This window comes from Apteryx rowi, unplaced genomic scaffold (assembly GCF_003343035.1).
Source record: "Apteryx rowi isolate R43461 unplaced genomic scaffold, aptRow1 scaffold_185, whole genome shotgun sequence".
NCBI classification, from domain to species: Eukaryota; Metazoa; Chordata; class Aves; order Apterygiformes; family Apterygidae; genus Apteryx; species Apteryx rowi.
This window is the reverse complement of record NW_020448141.1, coordinates 1,587,538-1,614,034: the sequence shown is the minus strand read 5'-3', so window position 1 is coordinate 1,614,034 and position 26,497 is coordinate 1,587,538. Positions and strand designations below refer to the sequence as shown.

Below are 26,497 nucleotides of genomic sequence, written 5' to 3'. Positions count from 1 at the left end.
TGGCTCCACAGCCCCACTGCATCCACATCCCTGTTAAACCAGCTTTGCTTCAGACACTTAGTAGGAACACATAGCAAGCAGCATGACAAGTTTACTCATATTGATATACGAATGATATATTGACATATTTCAGTCCTTGACTAGAAGAACCACCTTTGCAGAGTCAGAGAATAGTTTAGTAATCGTGCCAATTAAAACTTCTTCATCTACTAAGGCTATTTTTGTTAGGGAGTTAATGGTGATAAATTTATAAAGAACAGTAACTATGCAATAAGAACAGGACTTCGATATTGATAATATCTGATAACAAATCTGAGTAGCTGAGTTTAGATAGCCAACTCCCTTTTCAGTAGATATTAGGACAGAATTTAAACAAGATTCTTCTGACATAATGTTACTCTGTCCTCCTATGCTAAGGTGGTTTCCACAGAGTATAAGAAATTTGACATGTTTGGGGGGATGCTGTAAGTATTGGGAAATTCCCAAATAACTAAGATGATGTGTTTTGGATTACTACAGAGCAGAGGAAGAGGAAACAAAAGGGGGTGGGGAAAGGTTAAAAAAAGAGACAAATGCAGGAGAGCCTGCAATCTCAGTGTTTAGAGACTGTGCATAGTACATTGACAACATGAAATCTTTGCTAATCCTTGGCTTTTGCCTCCTACCCCTGGTTGCTCAGGGCAAAATCTATGGAAGGTGTGAGCTGGCAGCAGCTATGAAGCGTCTTGGACTGGATAACTTCAGGGGATACAGCCTGGCACACTGTAAGTCTGCTGTCTTATGATTTCCAGGGGGTGTATGGGGTAGGAATTACCATTTAACAAACTTTGTTGAAGGGAGCAGGCCTGTGTGAATGCTGGAATTTAGAAGTTAAGAGCCCACTGGGTTAGTCCATCTCGGCTGGCACAGACTGAAGGTATTGTCTGCAACTTTTCTCTTTACCATTTCTTTCCCTGTCATTTTTCCACAGTTTAATAAAACTAACATCATCAAGAAGCTTTTCCTGCAATGAGCCTTTTTCATCACACCGCCCCAACCCCTGACTGCACTGCTTTTATTTATTTCAGTACCTTTCTCTGACAGTTGTCTCTTTTGTGTCCTCCATTCTGAGATGACTGCTGGACCAGAGCAGGAAGATAAAGCTGTAGAGCAAACAGGACTGGGAGCGCAGAACAAGACAGGAGGCCAGGTAGCAGGCACTGTTAGCAGAGGGAGCATCAACAGGAATACTTCCAGGGTTGTTTGGTGTGGATTATTAGAAATAGTAATGGAAGAGAAGAGACACTGGTCAGGCTGTTCTGGAAAGGCCAGTCAGGAAGAAAAAGAGGCTCCTAGAGACAAGTAGTGTCCTCAGGTGAGGGGAAGGGTGAAGACTTCTTTTCTCTGATGGGAAGTGATAATAGACTATCGTTAAACCGATTTCCTTTTAAGGGAAGCGTACAAGTTTTCTGATCCAGAATCTGGAGAGTGATCCACATTTTGACTGCATGATGTCCACATTTCAAAGAATCACTGTCCCCGTCCTTCCTCCTTTTTGCTGCCCTAACACAGATACAGTGACATGTAAATGGGACAAAATAGGGCAGTTAAGTCACATGAAGGGAATGCTAAAGCCCTGATCATGGTCCCTCACCAAAACCACTGCTTCTGCTTTGGTCAGTGACATGTACAAGTAGTTGAAATAAACCTTGCTAAAGATAATTGTGCAGAGAATCTCAGAGGAGTGTGCCTCGCGGCAGAGCAACATGAGCAGCTCTGTTTGGCTATGTCTGCACTGTTTGCCAAAGGCACCCTCAGGGGGCTACCTTTGAGACCTGCTTTACCTGCTGTGGCTGTTGCAAGCTTCAAAGTGTCACAGGAGCTGCCCCTGCAGAGAATACCCTACCAGCCAAAGTTTGTCTGCCAGGTCAGCATCCCACCAGATATGTGTACCAAGGCCACCCACATTCATATGGACAGGAGCCAAAAAAACCCCTGATACACCGGAGAGTACCTCTGCTCTCCAGAGATGGCTCTTGTAAGACAAAGCAGCATAACCTTTGGCAGATGTTTATTCCCATTCCCGTTGTCTGCATTTGCACCCTTAGAAGTAAAAATCAGGACATTAACGGTGGTGAAAATGCCCCAACACTGCACTGGATTCCCAAGTTGATTTTGTGAAATCTTACTTGAACTTCATTGCTGCCTGGGTAAAGGACGGCATTGATTAAAAACAATCAGAACCATGCTATGCTTTGGATGTGGTAGTACTTTTTCCAGTTGTTTCTGTGGTAATATTTGTTGGGCTTGATTTATGCTTCTATATGAAAAAAGCAGTTTACAGAAGCCTATTTGAATTTATTTCAAGAGCAGAGATCCCATGCTGGGGTTTCTTAGGACATTTTGAAGCTAAGACATGCTACATGTGTGTTTTTTATATATATAAAATATATATATTTAGTTGGATTAGAATAAAAGAAACCCCATCTGTCACATGCATTCTTTATGCAATCATCTTTTAACAAAGAGATGAGATGGGGTGCATAGCCAGATTAAAAAAAAGTAATAATCCTTCTGTTTGTTTGTTTGTTTGTGTTTTTTAAATGGAACTTTGACAGGGGTTTGTACAGCAAAATTTGAGAGCGGCTTCAACACAGGAGCCATAAACCGTAACCGTGATGGAAGTAGCGACTACGGGATTTTACAGATCAACAGCCGTTGGTGGTGCAATGATGGTAGGACCCCAAGGGCCAAAAATGGGTGCAATATCCCATGCTCAGGTGAGCTCAGTATAATGTTTCTATGGGTGATACTGTGATGGGCTGCCCTTTCACATTCCAGTTGCAAATAGATAAGTGAAGGTTGGTTATAGCCCTAACTTTAAAAACAAAGCAAAACAAAATTCAAGCCCATCCTTTCCTCCTCAAAAAGATGATTTCCAGTGTGGTAGGGAAAGGTTTCTTTACAGCAAGAAGTACATTGCCCTTTTTGTCCACCTTTATGTTTCTTTAGCAAAAAAATTTCCATAGAATCCAGTTATTAATTAGTAGTTATGACCTGAGAAGATTTAATTTTACATTGAAGGAAGTGAGAGCTTGACCCCTTGCAAAACACTGGCTCAAATGCCAGTCTTGCCAACTCTCTTTGTATTAAAAAGAAGTACTATAATACTTCATACCCTGAGAAGTACTGTCCACTTGAGATCTAGTTCATGCAATGAAAGGGGTAGGGAGTTTTTGCTTCATGAGAGCTGATTAGGCAGGGAGTTACATCTAAGGATGTATTTGAAGACTATTAAAGTAAAAATATGAAAAGGAAAAAAATGTTGACCTTTTTTCCTGCTTCTCTTTTTAAGCATTGCTGAGCTCAGACATAACAGCATCTGTAAACTGCGCAAAGAAGGTTGTCAGCGATAAAAATGGCATGAATGCGTGGTAGGTTTCAATGGGTTAAAAAAGCTAAACTGCATTTGTAGAGCACAGACAATTAAGAGAGGGAATATCACTCATTTTAAGATAACCAAGTTTAGAAAGAACAAGCAAATTGTAGCAGTTGCTTGCATATATATTTCAATTTAAAACAGGTAAGCTGAGTAGCTAAGCTGAGGATCAATGAGACAGTACAACTGTGGCATCCTCAATGTTCTTAAAACTATGATGTGCATCAAACTCTTCATAACAATATTAGCAGAGTATGAATATTGTCTCAGCTTTCTATTCCAAAAGCTTTTAATACTGGACTGGAAGAGAAACTATTCATTGTTAAATAAATATGACATAAATAAATACATCATAAATGTAACTACTTTTGATTTTATTGACTGCAGAGCAAAGAGTAAGAGTCTTAATCTGCTTTAACAAAGCCAAGTTATTTAAATTTACTAGTCTCACAGAACAAAGTAGTGCAAAGAGCAGTCCAACCTGTAGCCTTAGGTCTACCATAAGTTTCTAAATCAGGCATACTTAACTGTGCCTCTCTTCAGGTTTTGCTGCCTTCAGTTTTGTTAAGTCATCTCTGAAGCTGGCACTTTTGTTTTAATTTCCGTGCCACTTGCTGGCAAGTGGTATAGGGCCAACTTTAATGGTTGTATCTAGCACAGAAGACTAAACCTCACCTACCTCTGGTGGAATATAATACTCATTTACCATATCTCAGAAGGATGGACTTTTCTAACTGGACTGTTTCAATTGTTGAACATCTGGGGTTTCTGGAGTCTAAATTCCTGTGTGACAAATCCCTTATCTCCTAGGATTTCTTTACATTATACACCAGTATTCTTGCATACTCTGAACAATTCAGAGGGGAAGTGAGGTGAACTGAAATCCTCTTTTTACAGTAGGAATTGCCCCCTCCATCTGGAGATAAAGGAAATTACCATTTTTTTTTATTGGTAAGACAGATCTTTTGATTAAAAACTGCAGGGATTTTTTATTCTGCCTCTTCTTGAATCATGATACAAAGAAGCAAGTGATTGATAGAGGCAGGCAGGCAGTGGATACAGTGTGTTTTTATCCAATTTGTAAAAAACTTTTGGGAAGTGGCAAATTGCTTGGCATATAAACCTTCTGCAGAAGTTAGCTCTGTATGTAAATCAGAGTTACTAAGAAAAGCCCTTTTGTACTGACTTCTGAGCTTGCCATCATTAATTGCCATGATCTTCCTCTGTTCAGGGTCGCATGGCGCAATCATTGCAAAGGAAGGGATGTCTCCCAGTGGATCAGAGGCTGCAGACTATAAGGCACTGATGTTTAGCAGAAATTATCCTCCATTTGAATGAAGAGCTTTCACACAAAGCAAACTGTTTCTCCAGCATGCTTCTTTATACAGTTGATTATGATCAAAATAAAATTCAGGAGAATTACTGCAACACAGCTAATTCATGAAGAGTCAGTATTTTATACCTTGCTGATGAAATGGCTGATATTTCCATCCAACAGCCTGGCTTGTGTTCAGTACAGCTTAGTTGTTATTTTTGCTATGTTTAGACATGAGCACAAATCTCTTTTAACTGAAATCTTGCTAGGTTTTGTAGCTGCATACTACTATGATGTTATTTGCTTGACAGTTTAAATATATTAATCATTAAAAATATCTGCAAATGGCTTTCTGTTGGTTAATATACTTTATTTTTTACTTGCTAGTATAGTTTCATATCCACAACCCTTAGAAGTAGTTCTTGATTATGGACACATAAATACTTTCTCTTTTGAGCATCAGATAATTTGTACAAATATGTCAGGCAACTATACTTTTTCCAACTTCCTTCCTCTGTACAGGCCAGGTTAAACAAGGTAATACGTAGATGTTATTATAACTACATTATTTCTCAAGTGGAGGGAGTCAGATACTAGCAAATGAGCAGGTAAGGCTACTGCACTTCTCACAGTGCCCACATACCCATTCGTACCCTCTGAACTTAGTAAGGAGCTTTCAGGCAGAAGCCCTGCGAGGGGGCAGAGACGGCCACGCTGTGGGGCTGGCGCTCCCGGCTCCCCAGCGCCTCGCTGGGCCCAGTACTAGGGAGAGCAGCTTCGCAGGAGGCCGCGCTGAGCCGGAAAACAGAGGCTCTGGCCAAACGCCGCAGCCGCCTCTCCTATCCAGTGCCGGAAGTAGCCTTGACAGGGGAAAGCGTTTGTTTCAGGAGAGGATCTCGGCGGGGGAAAAAGGTCCGCCTGTCCCTGGCCCGCCCCGCCCCAACGGCCGCCACCGAACGCGAGGCCGGCGCAAACCGGCAGCGCCGAGCGCGCGAGCCGCCCCCCCCCCCACGTGCCTCCCGCGCGCTCCCTCCTGCGGCGCCTCCCATTGGGCCGCGGCGCGGGCGGCGGCCCTCCCCACGTGACCGAGGCTCCTTCCCCGCCACCTCCCCCTCCCCGCGCGTGCGGCAGTGACGTTAGCTCGCTTGCCGGAAGCGGGGGAGCATGGGCGGTAACGGGCGGGCAACTGCCGTGAGGCCGGCGCCGCGGCTGCCCCCGCTGCTGGGCTGCGCCTGGGCCTGGCCTCGCTGCTGCGGGGCGGGGGGCTGAGCGCGGGCGGCGCGGCTCGGGCGGCGCCTCCTCCGGTGCAATATGTTCAAGAGAATGGCTGAGTTCGGGCCTGACTCTGGGGGGAGAGTGAAGGTGCGGCGGGCGGGGGCGGCGCCGCGCCTCTGTGCCCTCCCGACGGCACCGGCGCGGGGGGGAAGGGAGGAGCCCCGTAACGGCTGCGGGGAGGTGCGAGCTGCCCGCAGCCGCCCGGTAACGGCCGCGGGCGGGAGCGCGGGCCGGTGCGACCGGGAAAGCTCTAGCTTCTCCGCTGAGCCGCAGACTTGGCTAGAGAGCGCTGTACTTCAGGCTGAAAATAGCTATTAAATACACGCTTTTCAAAGCGAGTGAGTTTGTTTTGTTTTGTTTTTTCCTGGAATGCTAAACAACTTTTTTTTTTTTTACCCCCCCCCCCCGAAGGGCGTTACTATTGTGAAGCCAATAGTGTATGGAAATGTTGCGCGGTATTTTGGAAAGAAAAGAGAAGAAGATGGTCACACTCATCAATGGACAGTTTATGTAAAGCCTTACAGAAATGAGGTAGGTAGACGACACCACTTTCACAGAGTGGCTTGGGTATATTGATCCTGAATATTGCTCTCGTTTTTAGGTAACTATTATAAGTAAATTAATAAAAATATTGTTTTTCATGATTTATCTGCTCCGTCTTGTAGGTGCTTAAACTTGTGCTTGTTTTTAAGCAGCTTTAATAGACTTCCCGAAGTTAAGCAAAAGCAATTATTTCTAAAATTGCTCTTTTTGTGTGTGTGTGTTTAAAGTATACTTGGTTACTGGCCTTATTATGATTATATAAAGAAATATCGTTGTCATCTTGGATTTACAGTGATAGAGAAGGAAAATGCTTATGGAATAATGCACTTCCTTAATCTCTAGTACTATGGAGTAGAGCACTATATTGTAAAAACGAATTAGGATTCAAAAAAGAAGCCAGAACTTGATGAAAGGATAGAAGGACATTTGGGCAGAAGGTGAAGAAATGCATCGACTGGTAGTTTTCAGGGGGAAAAACCTTTTTCATTTTATGTTTTTGGAGTGATTTCTCTTGTGGGAAGGGAAACTGTAGAACATTCACAGGGATAAAATATTGAAGGACGTGTGGCATTATGAACTCTTGGATTTACACGCTTACTTTTTCCCCTGTTTTTAAAGGTGGCCATGCCAGTAGAAATGACAGGCGTGTAGGACTGATAAATAAACAGTAGTTCAGTATGTTGTGTAAATAATCACAAATAACTTATTTGCTGTTTTAGGATATGTCTGCCTATGTGAAGAAAATTCAATTCAAGTTACACGAAAGCTATGGGAATCCTTTAAGAGGTAGGTTTTGCATTTTGACATTTATTTCTAGAACTAGGATTTTGATTAGTTCTACTGAGGCTGTGTTATCTGTATTAATACTTCTGTTTTCCTGTTGCAGTTGTTACCAAACCACCATATGAAATCACTGAAACAGGCTGGGGTGAATTTGAAATAATCATTAAGATTTTTTTCATTGATCCAAATGAAAGACCTGTAAGTGTTTCTTTCAGATTTCTGATAATGCTTAACTAACTATGACAGTATGTCTAAAGCTGTGGTGTAGGGTGTTGTTAGTCAAAATAAATCCCATTGACTGTGGAAGTAATAAGCCCTGTTCTTGTATGAAGTGCATTTAATAGGTGGCCATGTTCTCTGATTTCTCTGCTTTCCTGCTGGGTAGGGTATTCTTAGGGGCTCTTCCAGTGCTTGGTTTCTCTGATGTTTCCTAATACATGAACACATGTTGCACCTTATCTGGGTTGAACACTTATTGAGGATTTCTCTGCAATGTGGCTTCCTACTTATAGGATATTAGAATATTTCAAGTATCTTAAAGATTTTTGTGTCTCTTAGATTTGGTCGAAATCAGTCAAAAAGCAGCAAAGTTTTTATTTGCCTCTTTCCTAAGAAAACCAGATTAAGACACTTACAGTTATATAAAGCATTAGAATTAATTTTTTCTTGAATAAATAGATACTGATCTTAGACCAGAAGGGACTTTCTGCATTATCATAGTCTGTTGCATCCTGACTTGTCTTAATTTAATTCCATTCGCAGTTTGATCAAGCTGACCTGCAGTTGGTCAGGTGTTTTTGTCTTTGCTTTTCTTTTTAGAAGGCTGTTTAGAACCAGGCCAGGCTGAGAATTAGAAGCCTTTCCATTCCAACTTAGCTTTATAGTGCATACTCATTTACTTCTGAGTCACTGTTATCTGAAGGAGTTTAATAAGCCATAAACAGTGCTAAGAGAATTTTTTGATGGGGGGTGTAATCAGGAATAACCAGATTAAATGGCGAGGTTGTCTGTCCTCTCCTTCCTGGGCAGAAAGGATCAAGGGGAAGTAAGGACTGAATCTCTTCCATGGTGATTCATAGGTCTGCTCGTGGAAGGGACACAACTATTGGCTGCACATACCGGCCCTCTTCCCAGGTTGTAGTCTGAGTTGTCAGAGGTTCACCGAAGTCGGATAGTGGGCTTGTGTTCTTTTCCATCTCCTGTCACTTACAATACAGTAATGGAGAGTAACTGCTCTCTGTAGAGAGAAATTTCAGTGAAAAAAACATTTAGAGACTATGATGGTGTTTGTTTGGTTGGTTTTCCACGAGAAGGGATGATATGGTCCTAGAAAGCACTTTTTAACTGATTTACTGGCAAAGTCTGTAGACTAAATCATCTCTTCTATTTGGAAATGTTTAAAAGGAGGTATTTTTAGACGTTTTTATACATCAATCCTAAACCAGTGGTGTGTGGGTGTGGGGTTTTTTTGGTTTTTTTGGTTTTTTTGTTTGTTTGTTTTGTTTTTTTTCTGTTTTAGATTCCACTCACCCAGACATTTTTCAGATTTCAAGCAGACTTTGGACAGCTGACATGCTTAACAAAGAATATTGAATTTAAGTAATTCTACTGAAATTATAGAACAGTTATTTTTTCATTCCTAAAAAATTTTTAAATCCTATACAATTGTGTAGGAAGAACAAGTAGCATTTATTTCCATTTGGAACATACTTTGTATTTCTCTCCAGTTGTCAAGCTAATAAAAATCTGTCTTTGTATAGGTAACCTTGTATCATTTGCTGAAGCTTTTTCAGTCTGATACTAATGCCATCCTGGGGAAGAAAACTGTAGTTTCTGAATTCTACGATGAAATGGTATGAAAACTTCTAATGTAATCCTCACTTTCTTTTGAAGTGTGTTAGTGATTCCGTGTGTCTTTTTCTCCTTTATTAGATATTTCAAGATCCTACTGCAATGATGCAGCAGCTGTTAACAACGTCTCGTCAACTAACACTAGGTGCTTATAAGCATGAAACAGAGTGTAAGTTCAAATTAATAATATAGTAAATTTAGAAATAAAAAAGTGGTGCTAGTAGTACAACAGATTTGGCTGCTGCTAGAAAGTGATTTTTTTTGCATGAAATAAGCTTCAACTTTTGCAAAGGTGGTAATACTTATTTGAAGACTTTTAAAGACTTTAGATCTGTAGGCCTGCTGAAAGTAAAGTAATTATGGATTAAGAGTATAAGGAGTGATGGCAGGATCTATGCCTAGTTTAACATCTTTGAAATGAGTTAAAACAGGGAATAAATTCAGGCCAATATGTTTGATATAAAAAGTGTGTTTATCTCTGTGGGAGGTTTGTTACCTGCAGGTAAGGATTACACTTTAGCACTGAAATATGTAACATTCAGTATTACAGTGAAAGCAGCAACACTTTGGGGATAAAGGGTAGTATCTGTAAGCTCTTCCAATCTAACTCTTTAACTGTAGGTCATTTCATAACAGACTTTTTTGGTATAGCTTAATGTTCTTCGTGTCCTTCTTATCTAATCTGTCTTTAAACATAAAGCAGAATCTTCAACGGAATTAAGGAAATCAGATGAAAATACGTTTACTTATAAAATAATGCATGTAGTAATGATTTCATCCCTGATCTTCTGAATTTGGTCTGTTATTTTCTACTGTCCAAAAGCAAATATAATGTTTATTGAGCCCAAATCTCACCTTGTTAGTTACAAACTCTAATACCATAGTTTTAACCATTTGTCCTTTGGCTTGTCTACATGTTCCCCTGACAACAAACTTTGGATATTTTTAGGCACTGAATACCTAGATGAAAATGAGGCCCCATAAATTCAGGATTCTAGTCTGCCTTGTGTCTATTAGGGTGTGTGAACATGTGAACTATGTAAACTTTCTCTCTCAGTTCTGCCAGTTTTAAGGTGGATTTTTTTGTTATATTGCATGTCATTATGGTTATGAGTAGCAAATAGGAAATGTTTAATACTTTTAAAAATGTAAACTTAAGAAAGTCTTGTCCAAATTTAAATGTTTTTGTAAAATTTCTGCATGTTTCTCCTGGGCACAGATAGAAATTACTTGCTGACTTAACTTTTTTTAGTGGATATATATATATATTTTTTTTTTGTCTGTGTTTCCTTAAAATGTGCTACTGAAGCAGATTAAAACAAAAAATCAGGATCTCTTTGGCACTGTTAATCTAGTACTATCTCACAATCCATAGTTATGTAATGCACGGGATAAGGAGGGATATCCATGGTGCATGCAGATTTGTTGCCTTGGCCAGTATCACCAAGTCTTTTCCAAAAACTTCTGCATGAGCAAATAAAAATGAACTAGGACTTCTCAATAAAGCAATCTTAGTAGGATGTTTGTAAAAGCAAAGTCAGCACCACTAGATCTTTTGGATCCATAGACTCAAACTCCAAACAGAATAGGAAGAGCATTACAGCACATGGAAAAAGGAACAAAGTATGGGAGCTGATTTGTCAGTACTTTGTATTTGTCCATTTCTTTTGCTGTAACCGTGTCAATTTCTTTTTACTTGATCTTTAAATATGTTTTTACTGTGGAAAGTGTTTTAGTGAGTTATACAGTTCCATCAGCAAGGCTGATGGGCTAAATAAAAAAAAGCTTGTTCGGTGACTTCATTATTTATTTTTATTTTTTAATTCCAGCTCTTGGAACTTGAATGGTATCTGAGAATCTTTGAATCTCTAGGACTAATAGTAATAGTTTTTTTTCAGGACATATACTGTCTAAATTACTGTCGTGATTTTCTTAAAAAATATTTATTTTTAATAATTGGAAGGTTTCATTACAGTATTTATTTTTCTTTATCTCCACCACAGTTGCAGATCTTGAAGTAAAAACCAGGGAGAAGCTGGAAGCTGCCAAAAAGAAAACCAGTTTTGAAATTGCTGAGCTTAAAGAAAGATTAAAAGCAAGTCGTGAAACCATCAATTGTTTAAAGAATGAAATTAGAAAACTTGAAGAAGATGATCAGTCTAAAGATATGTGACAAGTGTTGACTTGATAAAGAGGCTATACTGAACATGCAAGGACTTCCATCATGGAACTGTATGTGTTCTCTCAAATTCCATAACTGAGACTATATGTATCCATGAATTTCATTTGCAAATGATTGAAGTATGTGGCAATCAATTTTATAAATGGAGGAAAAAAGAAAACTTGATTCCCCTTTTATAGTTAAAATCTGTGGATACTTACTGGTTTAATTTAAGGAAAAGAAGGCTTGAAGACCAGAGTAGTTACTTTTCTTTTTATTGCATTTGAGTGGTATATGGTAACTTTGTGTTAAGTCTTGTATTAGTTTAATGTGGTTTTACAAAATGCAGCTAATGTTTACTTTTTTACTTGTTTTTTCTACTGATTGTTTAGAAATGAATCGCTAAAGCTGAAAATAAAATAAGCAGTTTTTTAAATGCCTCTGTCCAGTTTTGGGCTTCAAGAATCATCATAAATAGCATCTCCTGAGATAAGGCAGAAGTTGAAATACATGGTATGCAAGTTGTTTAAGTCTGTTGGTGACAGTGACTTCTGTACTTTTGTCTGCTATTATTATAATTGAAAAAAACTCTAAAATCAGGAAAATGGTATTTTAAGTAACTTCTGTATCTAGGTTGGAGGCAGATAAGAGTTTCTAGCCCGACATCTGCCTTAATGCATATGAATGTATCAACTATAGGACTCAAGCTTGGAAGCAGGAAATAATTCCTGCTATATTTTATACATGCATTTCATTTAACATTGTATTGTACCGTGTTCATTCTTAAGTAACTAGCAGGTGTTCCCCTGAAAAATCAGTACATGATCTTTTGCCTGGTAAATCTCAACTTTAGCAGAGGTAAAAGAGCCTGATGGCGATGGTACTACCTCAAGTTTTAAAAAGGCTTGGCCATCTATTCCACCACTTCAAGACACCGTCTTGCAGTAAACACTGCTGCAGAGAATCAAATCCCCACCACTGCCATAGAAATTGATGTTATTGGTGCTTTGAGAACAAAGTACTGGTTTCTTTATACTTGAGACTAGTGATGATATTTATCATGGTTTGTTAAAGGTTCAGAACTGAAACAGTTTAAACAGTCTGAACTCAATATGGAGACAGTTTCCTCAGTACGAAAAAGCAACTGTTAAAACTTTTGACATACCAGAACTTACTCAGTTTCTGGTATTATACGTGTGTATATATAGATTGAGGAAGATGGGACTTCTTGTGTAAGTGTTATCCTTACAGATCCCTCCTAGCACTATAGACTAGCCAAATTTTTCTTGTGATCTAACCGCTGTTGCTGACTGACACACTAAACAACTATTTTTATCAACTTCTAGAGATTTTTCTTGTACCATTTTCCAAGCATTGTAGGTAAGTGTAAATACAGAGAGATTCCAGACCACTTGTGAGTCATTATATTCAGTTAAAACATAAATGAAAGACAAGTTTGTTTTGCTTGGGTTGGGAGGATTTTTTTCCTTCCCATCTGCTCTTTGTTTTCTAACTTAAAAATCTGAAAATAGAACTTACTTTGACAAATAGAGAAGTTAGCAGCTGAGTTATTACTGTCCAAGGGTACTCTTTCACAGAACCAAAACTTGTTAACAAAGTCAATTTTATTTTAAGGTTTGGTTTATTGATTCAATAACCAATTTCTTTGTGAGCAGTAGCTGAAAGAATGTGCTAGGCAACTTCAGTAGTAGAAGGTGCCATTTTCAGAGCTATGTAAACTGAAAATAAGACTTATGTAGGCCACAGTGTATTTACACATTTTAAGGATCAAAGTTAACACTTTTCACTGAAAAACTAACATTTTCTTTTGGGACACTTTATGTTATTCAAGATGTTTATTTTAATTTGATAGCTTCCAAAGATCAAGTGACTGTCTTGACAATTTTAAGTAGTCAGATGCTCATCAGAGATCATAAAAAGAGATGGATTGGAAACTGGTCATTGAACTGACAAAAGGGTAGGTGGCTGCTTTTGATGGTTAAAGATCTGCAGAGATTTTTTTATTGGTTTGGTTTCATGAGGTATTCTTAGAATTTAAAGGTTTTTATAAATTATAGGCATTAAGGGCACTGAGGGACATTTCTTAAGAATGTAGCCTGATTATTACCACAGCAGAGCAGACCAAAGGCCGCTTTGGCTGCTTTCTTGTCTCTAACAATGGTAAGTAGTAGATTTGTAGGGAAAAGAGTATAATAGGACCAGCATGAATGATTCCTTCCAACTATATTCTCCTTGCTTCTGGCAGACTTATTTCATTTCCCAAGGTGTTTTTTAAGACCCATCTGTGCATGTTGAAACAAAAATGGGACTGGAAAGCACTGTTCTGGTTGTATGCAACATTATTATCTCTTCATTTGTCAATTAAAATAATCCATATTGATCCAGAGTAACTCAAATGGAATATAAAGTATTTTCTCTTAGAGCTTTAACTAACAAAAACAGAGTTGAATCTCTGGAGTCCTGCAACCAGTCTTGAATAGATGGTACAAGGAACGGGGAGGGGGATAACCTTTTTGAATTCAGGGTTTTTGTGTAGGAGCCTAAAGTGTTTCTCTTGCTTATGTTTTTAGTAACATCTAATAATCAGTTTAGTGTTCAACTTTAACAGTGTAGCCAGGATCACTACTTCTGTAGTAGCCATCAACATACGAGACCAGTGATGTAATTTTGGTTTTGCTTAGTGGTGAGTGAGTTTTTTTCGTGAATTTTACTTTCAACTTTTTTGTAGCTTTTTTCATTTGTGCTCTCCCTGAAGGAGAAGGTCATACAATACTTGCTGGTTTCCTCTGTCAATACTAAGGCAAGAAACTAAAGTCTTAACTGTGCTGAGCAGTTACTACTGATAGAAAACAGCAAGAATATTTTGCATTTTACAAAATTCCATATTTATGTTCTGTATTTTCATTAGAAATACTTTCTTCAGATATTGAGGAAAAGCTTACACTGAGCTTTATTAGGAAATAGTTAAATTATGGGAAAAAATGCAAAAATTATCTGGAAAAAGTTCATCAGAATGAAAAGGGGTTTGCTTGATAATAAATATGAAAACAGCACCTCCTCCTATTTAACAAATAAGTATACCTGTAGCTATGTTCTCCACATGGAACTGCATGGTTCACAAGTAATAGATGGAATATGTTTGGACCTGTGGCTATATATTCTGCCATTAAAGGAGTTCATGCAAGTACCTGAGATGGCATGTGTACACAGTAAAAGCACAATATAGTGCGGACTCTCTAGTGAGTACCACTGTCAAAGTTACTAGAGGTGAAACGGAGCAGGGTACTCGGGGACACAGTTGCATTTGATTTCTGCTTCCTTGGAGGGGAAGGGAAGGGGGAAACCACGAAACACTGCATTGAGCTATATTTTTGGCTGCCTTAAGAAAATGTTATTCCAGACAAGTAGTTATGGTTTGTGCTTACCAGGCGTGCTAACTTAAATGGTAGCTATTTATACTGCTGAGACTGGCTTTAGACCATGGTTTCATCTTGAATTATAATTGTGTAACAGCTGTATTTAAATTCCTTCTGCAGAGGAGGAAGAAATCCCTCATTGTGCTATAGGTACAGCTTGATGTTACTGACTTGTATAACAATTTTGTCTAATTGCCTACACTGAAGTTTTGTGCTCCATTTTAAACTACCCTCTCAGTGAGCGAAGATGAAACATGGTTGATCTCCTTTTATATCCTGAATGTTATTGATTTTACCAGTGACAATTTTTTTCCTTCATGCATCAAACATACAAGGCTTGTAATTACTAGTACTCAGAGGGGTTTTTTAATAGTTTTAGCTAACACATTTTAATGGTTATCACAGTTCTCTGGACACCCATTGCTTATCCAGTTACTACTCAGTATTATTTATCACTTTTTTTTGTGCCTAGTTCCTTCTCTTGTATAGCTTACACCTCTTCCCTTCACCTTTGCACCTGGCACACTACAGTTTACAGTTAGAATGTGAAGCTGTATAAGGCTGTGCCTGGGAGATTTCTCTTCAAAATGCCATTACCTGGCAGGAAACTCGTATATACATTTACGACAAAGATTTACTTGAGAATTTTTGTGGTTATTAGAGAGAGGGCTAGAAGGACCATTAAGTATCCCTGTTCTTTTTTTTTCTTTTTTTTTTTTTCTTCCTAGATAGATGCTGGTAATAACACCAACCCAAAGACACTTTTGCTGCTTATGTATTGATTAAGGCAATCCATATTAAATTCATCACTGTTAATTCCCATTGTTAATGGGAACACAATTTTAATAGTATTTCAATTTTTTTTTCTTCCAGATATCAGGTTGTTTTCTAAGCACCAGGTGGCAGATATGTGCAAAATGTTCTCCAGTCTCAACAGCATTTTAATTAATGTTTTTTTGACAGTTTTGTGAACTTAGGTTTGCTACCGGAAAGTGGTTTTTTTCCATTTCAGTGTTCTTCAACCAATTTAAGAAGGGTAAATAGTACTGACTGAGTTGAGAGGCCAATGGCTACAAAAGCAGCACAACTGTTTTATTATTATTATTATTATTATTCAAAATAAAACCCATTAACCTCAGTGTTTTACAAACTAAAATACTGTTTTTGCATTTAGCCTATCATTTTGCTTCTTCCCTCTGGATCACTCAATATTTATGTGCAGTACATGCCTCTTTTAAGCAAAACCATATCCTGAAGTTCATGAACACATCACTGCTGATTCTACCTTGTTTTGAGAGCTGATAACGGAGCTGCATCACTTGCCTTGAGACTTGTTCATCTGGTTAGAGAATTTTGTTTCTGTAGAGATAACCAAATAATCTTCTGCACGTTACAAAACCATCTGACAGCTTTGTGAGAAACTTAACTAGTTACCTCCCTGACTTCAAGGCTCTAAGGACCTACAATGTGCTGTGACAGGAARAAAAAAAAAAAAAAAGTTTGCAACTTTTGTTTATTTGGCAAGTGAACTAGTTTTTAAAATTCATTCTCTGATGTTTCTTTACTTTTTCAGGGTGAAACTGTGTTGCAGTATGAATGAAGAAAATGTGACTTGGGTACTTGACTAAATTCCATACTTTGCTTGCACTCAATTGCAGGTGCAAAATTGCATGATTTTTCTCATAAGTACACCTATTTTTTTACTTAATTTTAATTTTGAGTTGTTAAACTTCTATCACTAGCTAGTGCTTAATGAATATTCTGAATGTCTTTAGCTTCTAAGTACGTTGGTGAAACTTTCAATATTCCAAAATACAGTAGGAAGCAACAGCTTAATTTAAATGCAGCAAGAGGTCAACTAGGATGATAAAAACAAAGAATAGCAACAATGAGAAATTACTGTTATGTATGCATCTTGTTTCTCTTTAGACTACTGGATAAAATTAGTTGAAATTTAATTTTTAAGTTGTTTATGATACATTTGTACTATTTCAGTTTTTAAATGGTTTCAGCTAGAACATGAAATCATGTAGGCTTCTAGTGAAACATCTCTTTTCCCATGCAAGTAGCTAATACATGTCCAAACTTAAAATTTACATTTCAACTTTCAGAGGAAAAACCTCTTGAATGCCCAGAGGCTAGGCTATGAAAGGAACTCAATAGCATCAGAATATGTAGTATTTGCTATCCTTCCTCCCCTAAAAACTATATATTTTTTTAAGGTGCTCATGTTAAATAAGCTGTTGGCACTTCTTATTCCCACAGTTGTGAAGAATACTGTACTTTGGGACAGACACAAATTTCATCTGATGTGCTGGCTGCTGCTTTGAGAATATTTTCACCTGAAGTGGTCATTAGTTTTTTTGCCCTCAATTTCTAATTATGCAGTATTTGGCAGATCTCACTTTTTTTTCATACTCTATAATTCAACTTTATTTCAAGTAGCCTTATGCCTCATTTCTTGACCCTATGAATAAAGATATCAGGATGGTTCACTGAGAAACTTGCACATACATGTTAATAACATGTTCAAGGTTAGAGGTTAAATGAAATATGCTAAGAAAAGTGTTTTTCAGCTGATGATCAGTAAAATGGAGACCTGATCAGACAAAACTGCACATCAGTTTAACAACTCCAAACCCTAAAGGATTCAAAAGCATTTCACAATTAAATTATAGTTTCTAAGCTTGCATCTTTAAGCAGTAGCATAGTGACTGATTACTTCTCTGGGTAAATATAAATATTAAGAGCTGGAGAAAAAGAACCAAGGTTTATGTCTTTAGGCAGGTAACAAAAGTGACAGCTTTGGGATTTAAAATTTTGAGAACGGATAGTGCTGAAGTATTCTGCAGCTCCCTTTTCTTGTGTGTGTTTATTAAGGCAAGAATTGCACCAAGTCATTTTTGTTTTAAAAACAAACAAGATCTGTAATGTGGTGTTTTATTATTGAAAGACTTTGAACTTCTAGATAACCTCCATGTTGTATTTTTGAATGCTCATTGTGAAAGGTCTGTCTTTGCACAAGTAAAGGAGGGGGTGCACAGTCCAAGGCTTTGTAAATGAATCATTCATGCATATATTCACTGTTTGAAAAGTTATAGTTCTTTGTGTAAATGTACATAAATTCAGCTGGAATTCAAAATTCACTTAAAAACAAGTCCACTTCAAAGAAAACAAAACAGTGTGATACATATGCACCATCAGTGAAACATAAACTTCATTTTCATGATGAGATTTAGTCTTCTAAGTCCCTCACAGAGCCTGTGATTTAGATGCCTAATGGCTGCCTAGGTTTCAGACAGTAACTCATTTCACTTGCTTTCCAGGCATACACAGCTCTCTACTTAAAACTGAAAATTCTCTAGGCCTGCAGCTTTAGTCCGGTCCATGTGCTCAGAAATGCTTGTCCTGATTAGAGTGATGACTGTCTCACCTAGAGCTCTGTTCAGAGCTACCTCAAGTCTGCATAGGTAACAGGGATAACATTGAAAAGTTAGTTTTGAAGGGATTGTGGTTAACTTTTTGGTATTTCCTGGTTTCTGCATGGAAATCCAGTAGTTAAAACATAATCTGTAACTATTCCTGACAAGGTTTGAATCTGCATCTCCCACTTCCTGGAAGTTATTAACCATGAAGTTGTGAGAGCACTCTCCCTCACTGCTCTTTAGGATGAGCCATAGACAGTCAGATCTGCAATAGTTTTAGAACTGGGCAGTGAACAGGCAAAGGAAACTCATAGTCTAATTTACTGATTATGGCATTGGACAAGACAAGCTGAGCAGTTTTTTGGACTTTGCTATATGAATTCTACCTTAGAAGACTACTAGATGAAGAAGAATTAAAAAAAAAAAAGTCAGCAGGGGTGACACATCTCTCATTCCTGGGTTACTCTAGCATCTGTTGGCTTGTGAACTTTATGATTTCAGATTTCTTCAAGCTGAGTAAAGCCACTATCTCTATTGGGTGTGTTTCCTCAGAAGAGGGTTAGATCCTGGATGAACGAACATGTCTAGATCAGATGGAATCAATTTCCCTTTACCTTCAGAAATTCTACAACTTTTTATTGGCTGTAGAAGAAATGTGTATATTAGTCAAACTGGAAATGATTTTCTACCTGCCACAGGTTAGGCATTATTGCATGGTGACACAGGAGGTATGCTAGGCCCTTAAATTAGAAGACTGGACTCTGCCACCTTCATATGTAGTGTTTGGAAATGATCATAGGTACAAGATGGGGTGAAAATAGACGACCGTCTGCTGCTTTGCAAAGCTTTGCATCTTCCTTTTGTTGTCCTTCTTAGCAGCAGCAGCTGCTGAACTGCAGTGTTAGATGAATATTGGCATTGCTCTGGACCTCTGAGAGAACATGGGGAATGTCAGTAGAGTGCAAAACCCATCTGGTATATGGTAAATGCTAGGCCTGCAAGTCAGTGTGTGTCTGCTCCTGGGATAGTAGTTTACTCTTTAAGCATCTTGTTGCTGGTCCGTCTGCTAGTCCTGGGCTTGGTGCAACAGATCTGCTTACTCCACTCAGATGCAGCCTAATATAAGCTGGGCAACACTGATCTGTTCATTCTCTTTATACCTAATGACTGATTTACCTAATATCCACATTACCTTTTGGAGTATTTAATAATCACTTTCAGAATTAAGAGAGTTTAGCGAGTAGTTGTCATACAGTCAGGATTTATTAATTCTTAAACCAATGTGAGCCATCATTTGTGTACCATCTAAGGCCATCTAATACGCAATTCATGTTCATAAAGTATAAATCTGTTTTTTTTTTTTAAGGATTTGTCAATGAAAACATAAAGAAAAAAAAACACAAAATCTATGTATTGTAGCCGTAGGGCAAGATCTGAAATGTTTCAGTCTATGGTATTTAATGGTCATGAACCTGTTTGCAATTTCAAATGGCTAATGTGATCTAGCTGTATTTAAAATAAACTGTTTTGAGTTTTGCTTACTTTTCATTAATAAACTGGCAATAAGTACTTGTGCATTTGCTGTTAATAAGAAGATACATTTCTAAGGCTGTGAATTCTTTCTAGTGTTTTTTTTCTCTTTAAGGATAAAAGACAGAAACAGAGTTGTCACTGTAAGGATGATGAATTTAATTTGTACCACTTTCAGTGTTGCTTTCGTGGAACAGGTTGGCACAATATCTGTATTTTAAAATAGAAAAGCAGTAAAACCTTTCAATGTTTCACTGTCTGAAAAGTGAAATTTAATTAAATTTGAAGCTTGTTTATAGTCTAATCTGATCCTGCGTGGTACGAAATGCTCTCACATTTCTTGCCTTTGCATTTGGAGCTGGGAATGCTTAGCACTTCACTAAATAAACCTGATCTTCAGTCCTTGTGAAGTCAGTGGGCTTCAATCAGACCTCTGTCAGTAAGTCAAAGGTGATAAATCAATAAATGAAGAAGCCACACTTTCATTGTGGAATGGCTACTTGAGAAAAGGGCCACTTTAGTAATGCTTTGTATTTCGTGATAGTTAGACTTTACATAATTCCTTTACAAGCATTAAGCTAAGGCTTTCAGAAGTCTGGTAGAAATCTTAGTATAAATATAAACAAACTATTTTTTTTGATTTGTCACCTAGCATTGCTACTGTATGCTTTTTCACTGACTTTGCAGTATAATTCTATTCTTGTAGTGCATTTTGTACGTTTGCCCAGAAGTTTGCCCTGTATAAATTCAATTTCCCCCCTCAGTTCTATGCTACCACTTCTTCACTACTCCTGACAAATTACAGTAGAGAGACACGATCTGTAAGACAAAAGCAAAGTAGAACTTGGTTTAGCTGCTGCTGTTGAATTCCAGAGCTTTATTTGACACCCTGTCACTCCTGGGCTGATGCCGTAGACTGCCAGCTTCAGAAGCTTCCCTGAATCCAGAGGTAGTTTGTATGACAACTTTACATTCTTGTAATCATCTGACCATTGTCCACACACAAGCATGTTGAACTTGGTTAGCAGTAGTTACACCTGAGTGTCAGCTCTGAGTGGTCCTGTTAGGGGGAAAAAAACCCCACAAAATTCTGAGGCTGAACCTCAACTATTGTAGTGTCCCTGTTACAAAATTTAATTAGATATTTAGCACTGAAGTGATCTACAGTGGTTTTAATAATAGTAACGTTTTGTAAACTGCATTTAATGCTAAAACGTTGAGGCAAAGCATTAAAGACACTTGTTTGTTATCATTACAGTTTTGGTTGGAATGTCTGCCTAAACCAACGATCAACAAAAAAACACCTTAGTTATTTTGATTCATTCTGATCTCTTTACTGTTCCATAGTCCAACCTATTTGCCAAGGACTGATTTGTATTTTACTCCACTTGGACTAAAATTGCATCCAAATAAACTTCAGTGAACACATTTTGTAATTGTGAAGCAGACCTGGATTTGAAATAACATTCTCATGATCAAAGATTCTAAGAAGCTTTTGTAGTAATTGGAGAATAAAAACTGTATAAAATGTGTTTGCTTCTCATATTTAAACTAGGCATAAAGATAAAATACATGAGAGCCTTATTAAATGAACATACAGATATTGCATCTGATAAGATCAAAGCAGTTGAGTGGGATTTTAATTTAGGCATTTGACTGACTTTGTCTTAAAAAAAAATGTTTTTGAAGTAATGCTGGCCTTGTTCCATAATATCTGAGAGGTTCACTTAGTTGTAGATTGCTCCACTGAGCTATTCTCTCCACTGCTGATATATTATTATTTATATAGTATCCTGAGAATACTATATGCTGCACATGCAGGTGTGCAGACAGGGTTCCAGACCTGAAGACCTTCAGTCGAAATGGACTATATGGGATGGGTGGAATAATAAATTGCAGATCTCTACTTGGACTTCAAGAATGTCTTTCAGCTCTAAATTATAGCCTCCAACCACTTGGAACTGAATAAGCATTCAGGACAGTTCTCATCCTGCTGTGGCAACACAATTCAGTCTGACTATGGTGGATTAGTGACATGACTGTTCTTTCATGGATTTTGCCACATTTAACAAAATTGGCTTCTTTTAAAAAATTTAATATTCCTGTAGAAAGTGCTTTGGAAGTCACTTAGATGAAAATTGTTTTATGGGCTTTGAAAAAGGGAGAAAGAGAAACAAAGCTTGAGCCAAAATTCTCTGAAAATCTCCTATTAGCATCAAAAAAGCTTTGAATCATGGGGTCAGAATGGGCCCGCAGAAGTTTGGTGCAGAAATAAGTAGCCCTGGGAAGAAAACCTGAGGAGAAAGCACGATCTCTAAATACCTTGCTTTGTTACTTCGACAAAATAAGCCTCTATCAGCCAATTGTGAATGCAGAATTAAAAAACAAATACTTCAGGCTGTTTTAGAGAGGTTTGCACTAGAACCTGTGTCTTTATTAAGATTGGGATATGCAACCTGCCTTGACCTCTAACAAGAAGGGCGGCTATGTGAACCAGTTCAGGGAGGGCCAAGGGGATGACAGGCAGAGAAGAAAAAAAAGCACCAAAGATTGTCTAGGTCCAGTTATCAGTTCAGTTTTTCTTCTTTAATATAAATGCAAGACTTTTTCTTATTGACTCATTAAAGCAAAAATTCTTCTGCTTATGCCATCTTTCCATCTTTCCTCCTGTTAAGGGGCAGTAAGGAATGACAGCTGGGATGGGACAAATACCAGCCTTTAGGACAGTTATCTAAGCTCCCTGAGTCAGACTGTTTTGGAAAAAATTCCATGAGCAGGACCTCCTTGGTCTCCAGCCTTCGGACTCTTCCCTGTACTTGTTTCTGTGTGAGAAAGTAATGTTGGTATGTATTTTGATTGTGTCCCTGACTGAACTTAAAAGCTATGCTGTTATAAGTAACAGAGGGAAATATAAACATTTCTGCTTAAAATAATTATTGCTTAAAATATCATTAAATTAGCAAGTCTGCTTTTATTTCCCTTGCTTCAAGCAATTATGTAGTTTGCTTATACCATGTTTTATGTGTGAATTTAAGCAGTGCTAAAGGTAAGAATAATATACTGACTGAAAAATGAAGCACTGTAAAAGCACCTTTATATTCCACTACCACTAACTCTGCTTTGCCATACTTCATCTGTTCTTGTTCTGTGTCTCTTCTGAGGGAACATGCCCAAAGTTATCTCACAGGCTTTTATGTTGGCTGTCTCAGCTCTAACTTTAAAAGTTATTTTTCGAGGGCGGGAGCGGTTCTGCACCTTGGACAGCTCGCTCTGTTACCCTCACTTAGCGTTTTCTGCCCCCATGGTAAGAAGGAGTCCCTTAACCACCAGCGCTTACAGTGTGGAGAAATAAGGAAAACTGTCATTAATCTTTTTCTTCTCTTGAAACACCAGGCTGTGATCAGTAGCTCACCCCCAAGCAGGGGTGGGACTCCTCAAGACCAGGGTGGGCAATCTCCTTCGCAGGCCCCTGATTTTCATCTGTCTGCGTGAATCTCAGTCCTCGGTTATCCGCTCGCTTGGAGATGTGCTTCGGGGCCTGCAGACAAGGGCGCAAGGAGGAAGGCAGGGGAAGCCGGCTGTGCTGCTGCTCAGAACTGTTGATCTTGCGCTTTCCCTGACCATGGCTTTCACTAACAAATTATGATTAAGAGGCAGGAAAGAAGCATAACCCTGCAAGTGTCAGCATGGGTTCCCTCTGCAGATTTGTTGCTGAGCAGGCAGAGCTGTTTTGGAAGAGAGAAAGCGAATGTGTTTGCACTTTTTTTCAACCTGACAATTTGACTTCTTCAGAGAAGCTTTTCTTTCTTTCACAAAGTAATATATCCACCCCAGGGAAACTTCAGAAGGGGAGTGTGGGGCCAATTCACTTCAATAGTTGCATCAAGCCTAACTTGATCTAATATGTTTTATCTTTTCTTCCCTAGATAGGAAAAACGCTGGATGAAAACAAACACAGAATTATATCTGATTTTGCTGACTCAGATCTATAACAACTAGGGGGGGAAATGCAGGCCGCAACTTTAAATGTTCTTGCTCAGCTCACTAAAAGGCAATTTTTGAAAAATCCAGGCCATCTCTCTCTGATTGCAGAGGCCACAGTAGCTTGTATTTTAGAGAAAAGTAGACACAAAACTCTGGTATGTAATGCAGATTAGGATGTGACATTAAAGACCATTTCCCGAAGACAATTCAGTCATTCTGCCGACTGCAATGTGCCTTAGGTATGCAAATGGCCAAGCAGGGCAGTGGTTATCTGCCCGTGCCGATGCTCCTTTTTCCACCACTGCTAACTATGCATTTTTGTGAAGATACTTGCCACCCCTATAGGCATTTGGTCCCCTCAGAGCCATTTTAAGAATCTCTGAGCATGAAAAAAAGTTTATTTAAAGGGAGTCCTAGAATCTGGAATGACAAATGCATCCATTCATGAAAAGCATCAACAAGATGCTTGGGAGGTTTTACAAAATACATTCTGTACATAGCTGATGGCAATATACATACCAATAACTATTCTAGTAAAAGATTACATTGATTTGTCATTTATCTTTTTTCATTGTCTCAGATCCTATGGCCAGAAACTTTCTGCTAGCACAACATTTTTCCTGACTGGAAACCCTAGAAGAACATATTCTTGTAAGGATGCAGGCTCTAGGAAAAAGTAATGTTATTTCTAACATTCTCTCTCTAGTAGTCACCATTCATAACTTTCAACATATACTGTGAAAAGACTGAGAAAACCATTGATTGATTTAAATCTGCCTTAATTTCTTACCAAAGGCAAAAACTCCACGCACTGGTGCTTAATCACACTTTGCATCATGTACAAGCATGCAGTTTTCCATACAAATTCCATAAGGTGTTTAATCTGCTATTGCAAAAATACTTATTTGCATACAATCACACCCTACTGTGGTTTTAAATGTTTTCTGAGAATACATTTCAAGCCTATTATCTTAACCTCACTGGCTTTCTACCCACATATAGACTAGCAGACATGCAAACACTTTAATTTTTCTTCAGGCCTGACTGCAATTAAGTTGAAGAGCATTTGTTCTTATTAAAAACTATAGGACTCAGCTTATTCTATAAGTACTGTTTGTGAACACACTGTCATTTGGCTACTAACCAGTCACAGGGTCTGCATCTTGCAAATAAAGTTCTTGTTATGTGAGAAAACAGTGATGGGTAGTTCGGGGCATTTTGGAGTGTAAACTTTGTTCATGCCATGCATGCCAGTTGTGGAACATAAGCAGTCAGTCACAAAGAGCACGCGCATAGCTATCTTATCTTTCAGAAATCTTAACCCAAATACCAGAAAGCATTGACCCTAGTTAGAGAAATCAAGGTGAAGAGGAACATCTCTCTCCCTGCTTCCTTGTTGGAGACCAGCTTGATCAAGGTGGGGAGAAAGTGCACTTACACTATCACATCCTGTAATATAGGAGGACACGTGGTGCAAGGTGCAACTCCCTTAGCCAAGCTCTCCCCCATCACTGCATATCTGGCAAACTAACTATGTACCATTTATTTAAAGAAGACAGTGCACAGTTGAAAGCAAAAACTGCAAAAATGGATTTACTGACTCCTGTCATGGCTGTTCCCTCGCAAACAACTCTTCCTCCACGACACAATCTCATTTTTACGAAGTATTTTAAGGAGGACTGTCAAATCATTAGCCCCAAAAGTACCATAGCTGACTCTTGCTTTCTTTATAGTAAATCCAAGGTGCCTTGTCCCCACTGCATTCTTACACTGAGTTTTAACATATATTAGTTAACCCAGACCAAAAATTTTCCACTTCTGTCAGTGAACATGCTGCATAGAATAATATGGGCTTAGGGCATAAACACAAGGTAAGACTCGGTCTTACGACAAAAGGTTAGAAGGGGCCACTGGAGGCCCCTAGTGCAACCTCCTACTCAAAGCCGAGCCAGTTAGAGCAGGTTGCTCAGGACTGTGCCCAGCGAAGCTCTGAATCTCTCCCAGGAAGCAGATTCCACAACCTCAATGGGCAACTTGCTCCAATATTTGACCACCTTGGTGGTTAAAAAATAAACAAACCTCTAATCAGAATTCCCCATGTTTCAACTTGTGTCCATTGCCTCTCAGCCTACCACTGTGCACCTCTAAGAAGAATCTGCCTTGGCCTCCCCTACATGCAACAGCAATAAGATCTTCCTTTAGCCTTCTTCTTAAGGTTGAACAAACTCAGTTCTCTCAGTCTTTCATCATACACCACTTTTTCCAGTCTCCTGACCATCGTGATGTCTCTTTGCTGTACTCTCTGTAATGGCCGTACTGCATCAGACTATGGGTCTGTCAAATTCTTTTCTGATCTTAATGACCAGGACTGAACAGTTAGGAGGACAGTATAAAGAACAGGTCAAGTACAGTACAACAATCCTTCTTGGTATGTACTCAAGAGTTTTTAGTAAAGCATTAGTTAGGGACATCCTGAACCAAAGGCTACATGCCTCTCATTGCATTTATTAGCTGCCAATGGCATTGTTTCCCATAAACTTGTTTAATCTCTTTTTGAAAGAAATGATAGTTTTAGCTTCCACAACTTCTGGAAGCAGTGAGCTCCATACCTGTGCAGCTTCTGAAAAAAAAAAAATTCCTTTTAGTTGTTTTCCCTGTCCAATATTTCCCCTGTGTGCCCACTTACTTACAAAAAAAAAGTGAATGATAGTTCCCCGCCTTCTCTCCACCACCTATTATTTTATATTCTTCAGTCATCTTCCATCAGCCTCCCAG

At 38.6% G+C, this 26,497-nt stretch overlaps 2 protein-coding genes and 1 long non-coding RNA gene across 4 annotated transcripts; all 3 read left to right on the top strand.

The window, feature by feature from the left end:
* The first annotated feature begins 545 nt into the window (after positions 1 to 545).
* Positions 546 to 5,082, top strand: LYZ (lysozyme). Its single transcript, XM_026061784.1, has 4 exons — positions 546 to 764; positions 2,598 to 2,759; positions 3,335 to 3,413; positions 4,650 to 5,082. The coding sequence occupies exons 1-4, from the start codon at positions 629 to 631 to the stop codon at positions 4,714 to 4,716; spliced, it is 444 nt and encodes a 147-aa protein (XP_025917569.1). The 5' UTR covers positions 546 to 628; the 3' UTR covers positions 4,717 to 5,082.
* Positions 5,083 to 5,948: 866 nt separating this feature from the next.
* Positions 5,949 to 11,876, top strand: YEATS4 (YEATS domain containing 4). Of its 2 annotated transcripts, XM_026061782.1 has the most exons (7): positions 5,953 to 6,095; positions 6,420 to 6,539; positions 7,271 to 7,337; positions 7,438 to 7,532; positions 9,095 to 9,187; positions 9,267 to 9,354; positions 11,189 to 11,782. In XM_026061782.1, the coding sequence occupies exons 1-7, from the start codon at positions 6,045 to 6,047 to the stop codon at positions 11,356 to 11,358; spliced, it is 684 nt and encodes a 227-aa protein (XP_025917567.1). In that variant the 5' UTR covers positions 5,953 to 6,044; the 3' UTR covers positions 11,359 to 11,782. The 2 variants fall into 2 exon arrangements, with proteins under 2 accessions (XP_025917568.1, XP_025917567.1); XM_026061783.1 differs by lacking the exon at positions 9,095 to 9,187 and having other exon boundaries at positions 5,949 to 6,095; positions 11,189 to 11,876.
* Positions 11,877 to 13,150: 1,274 nt separating this feature from the next.
* On the top strand, positions 13,151 to 19,804 carry LOC112964110. Its single transcript, XR_003252863.1, has 2 exons — positions 13,151 to 13,324; positions 16,357 to 19,804. It is a non-coding gene; the product is annotated as an uncharacterized LOC112964110 (long non-coding RNA).
* Positions 19,805 to 26,497: the final 6,693 nt, after the last annotated feature.

Coding starts and splice junctions, on each gene's coding strand:
- LYZ (XM_026061784.1), top strand. CDS start 629: ATGAAATCTTTGCTAATCCTTGGCTTTTGCCTCCTACCCCTGGTTGCT. Junction 765..2,597: donor GGGATACAGCCTGGCACACT/GTAAGTCTGCTG, acceptor GAACTTTGACAG/GGGTTTGTACAGCAAAATTT. Junction 2,760..3,334: donor GTGCAATATCCCATGCTCAG/GTGAGCTCAGTA, acceptor TCTCTTTTTAAG/CATTGCTGAGCTCAGACATA.
- YEATS4 (XM_026061782.1), top strand. CDS start 6,045: ATGTTCAAGAGAATGGCTGAGTTCGGGCCTGACTCTGGGGGGAGAGTG. Junction 7,533..9,094: donor TTGATCCAAATGAAAGACCT/GTAAGTGTTTCT, acceptor GTCTTTGTATAG/GTAACCTTGTATCATTTGCT. Junction 9,355..11,188: donor TTATAAGCATGAAACAGAGT/GTAAGTTCAAAT, acceptor TCTCCACCACAG/TTGCAGATCTTGAAGTAAAA.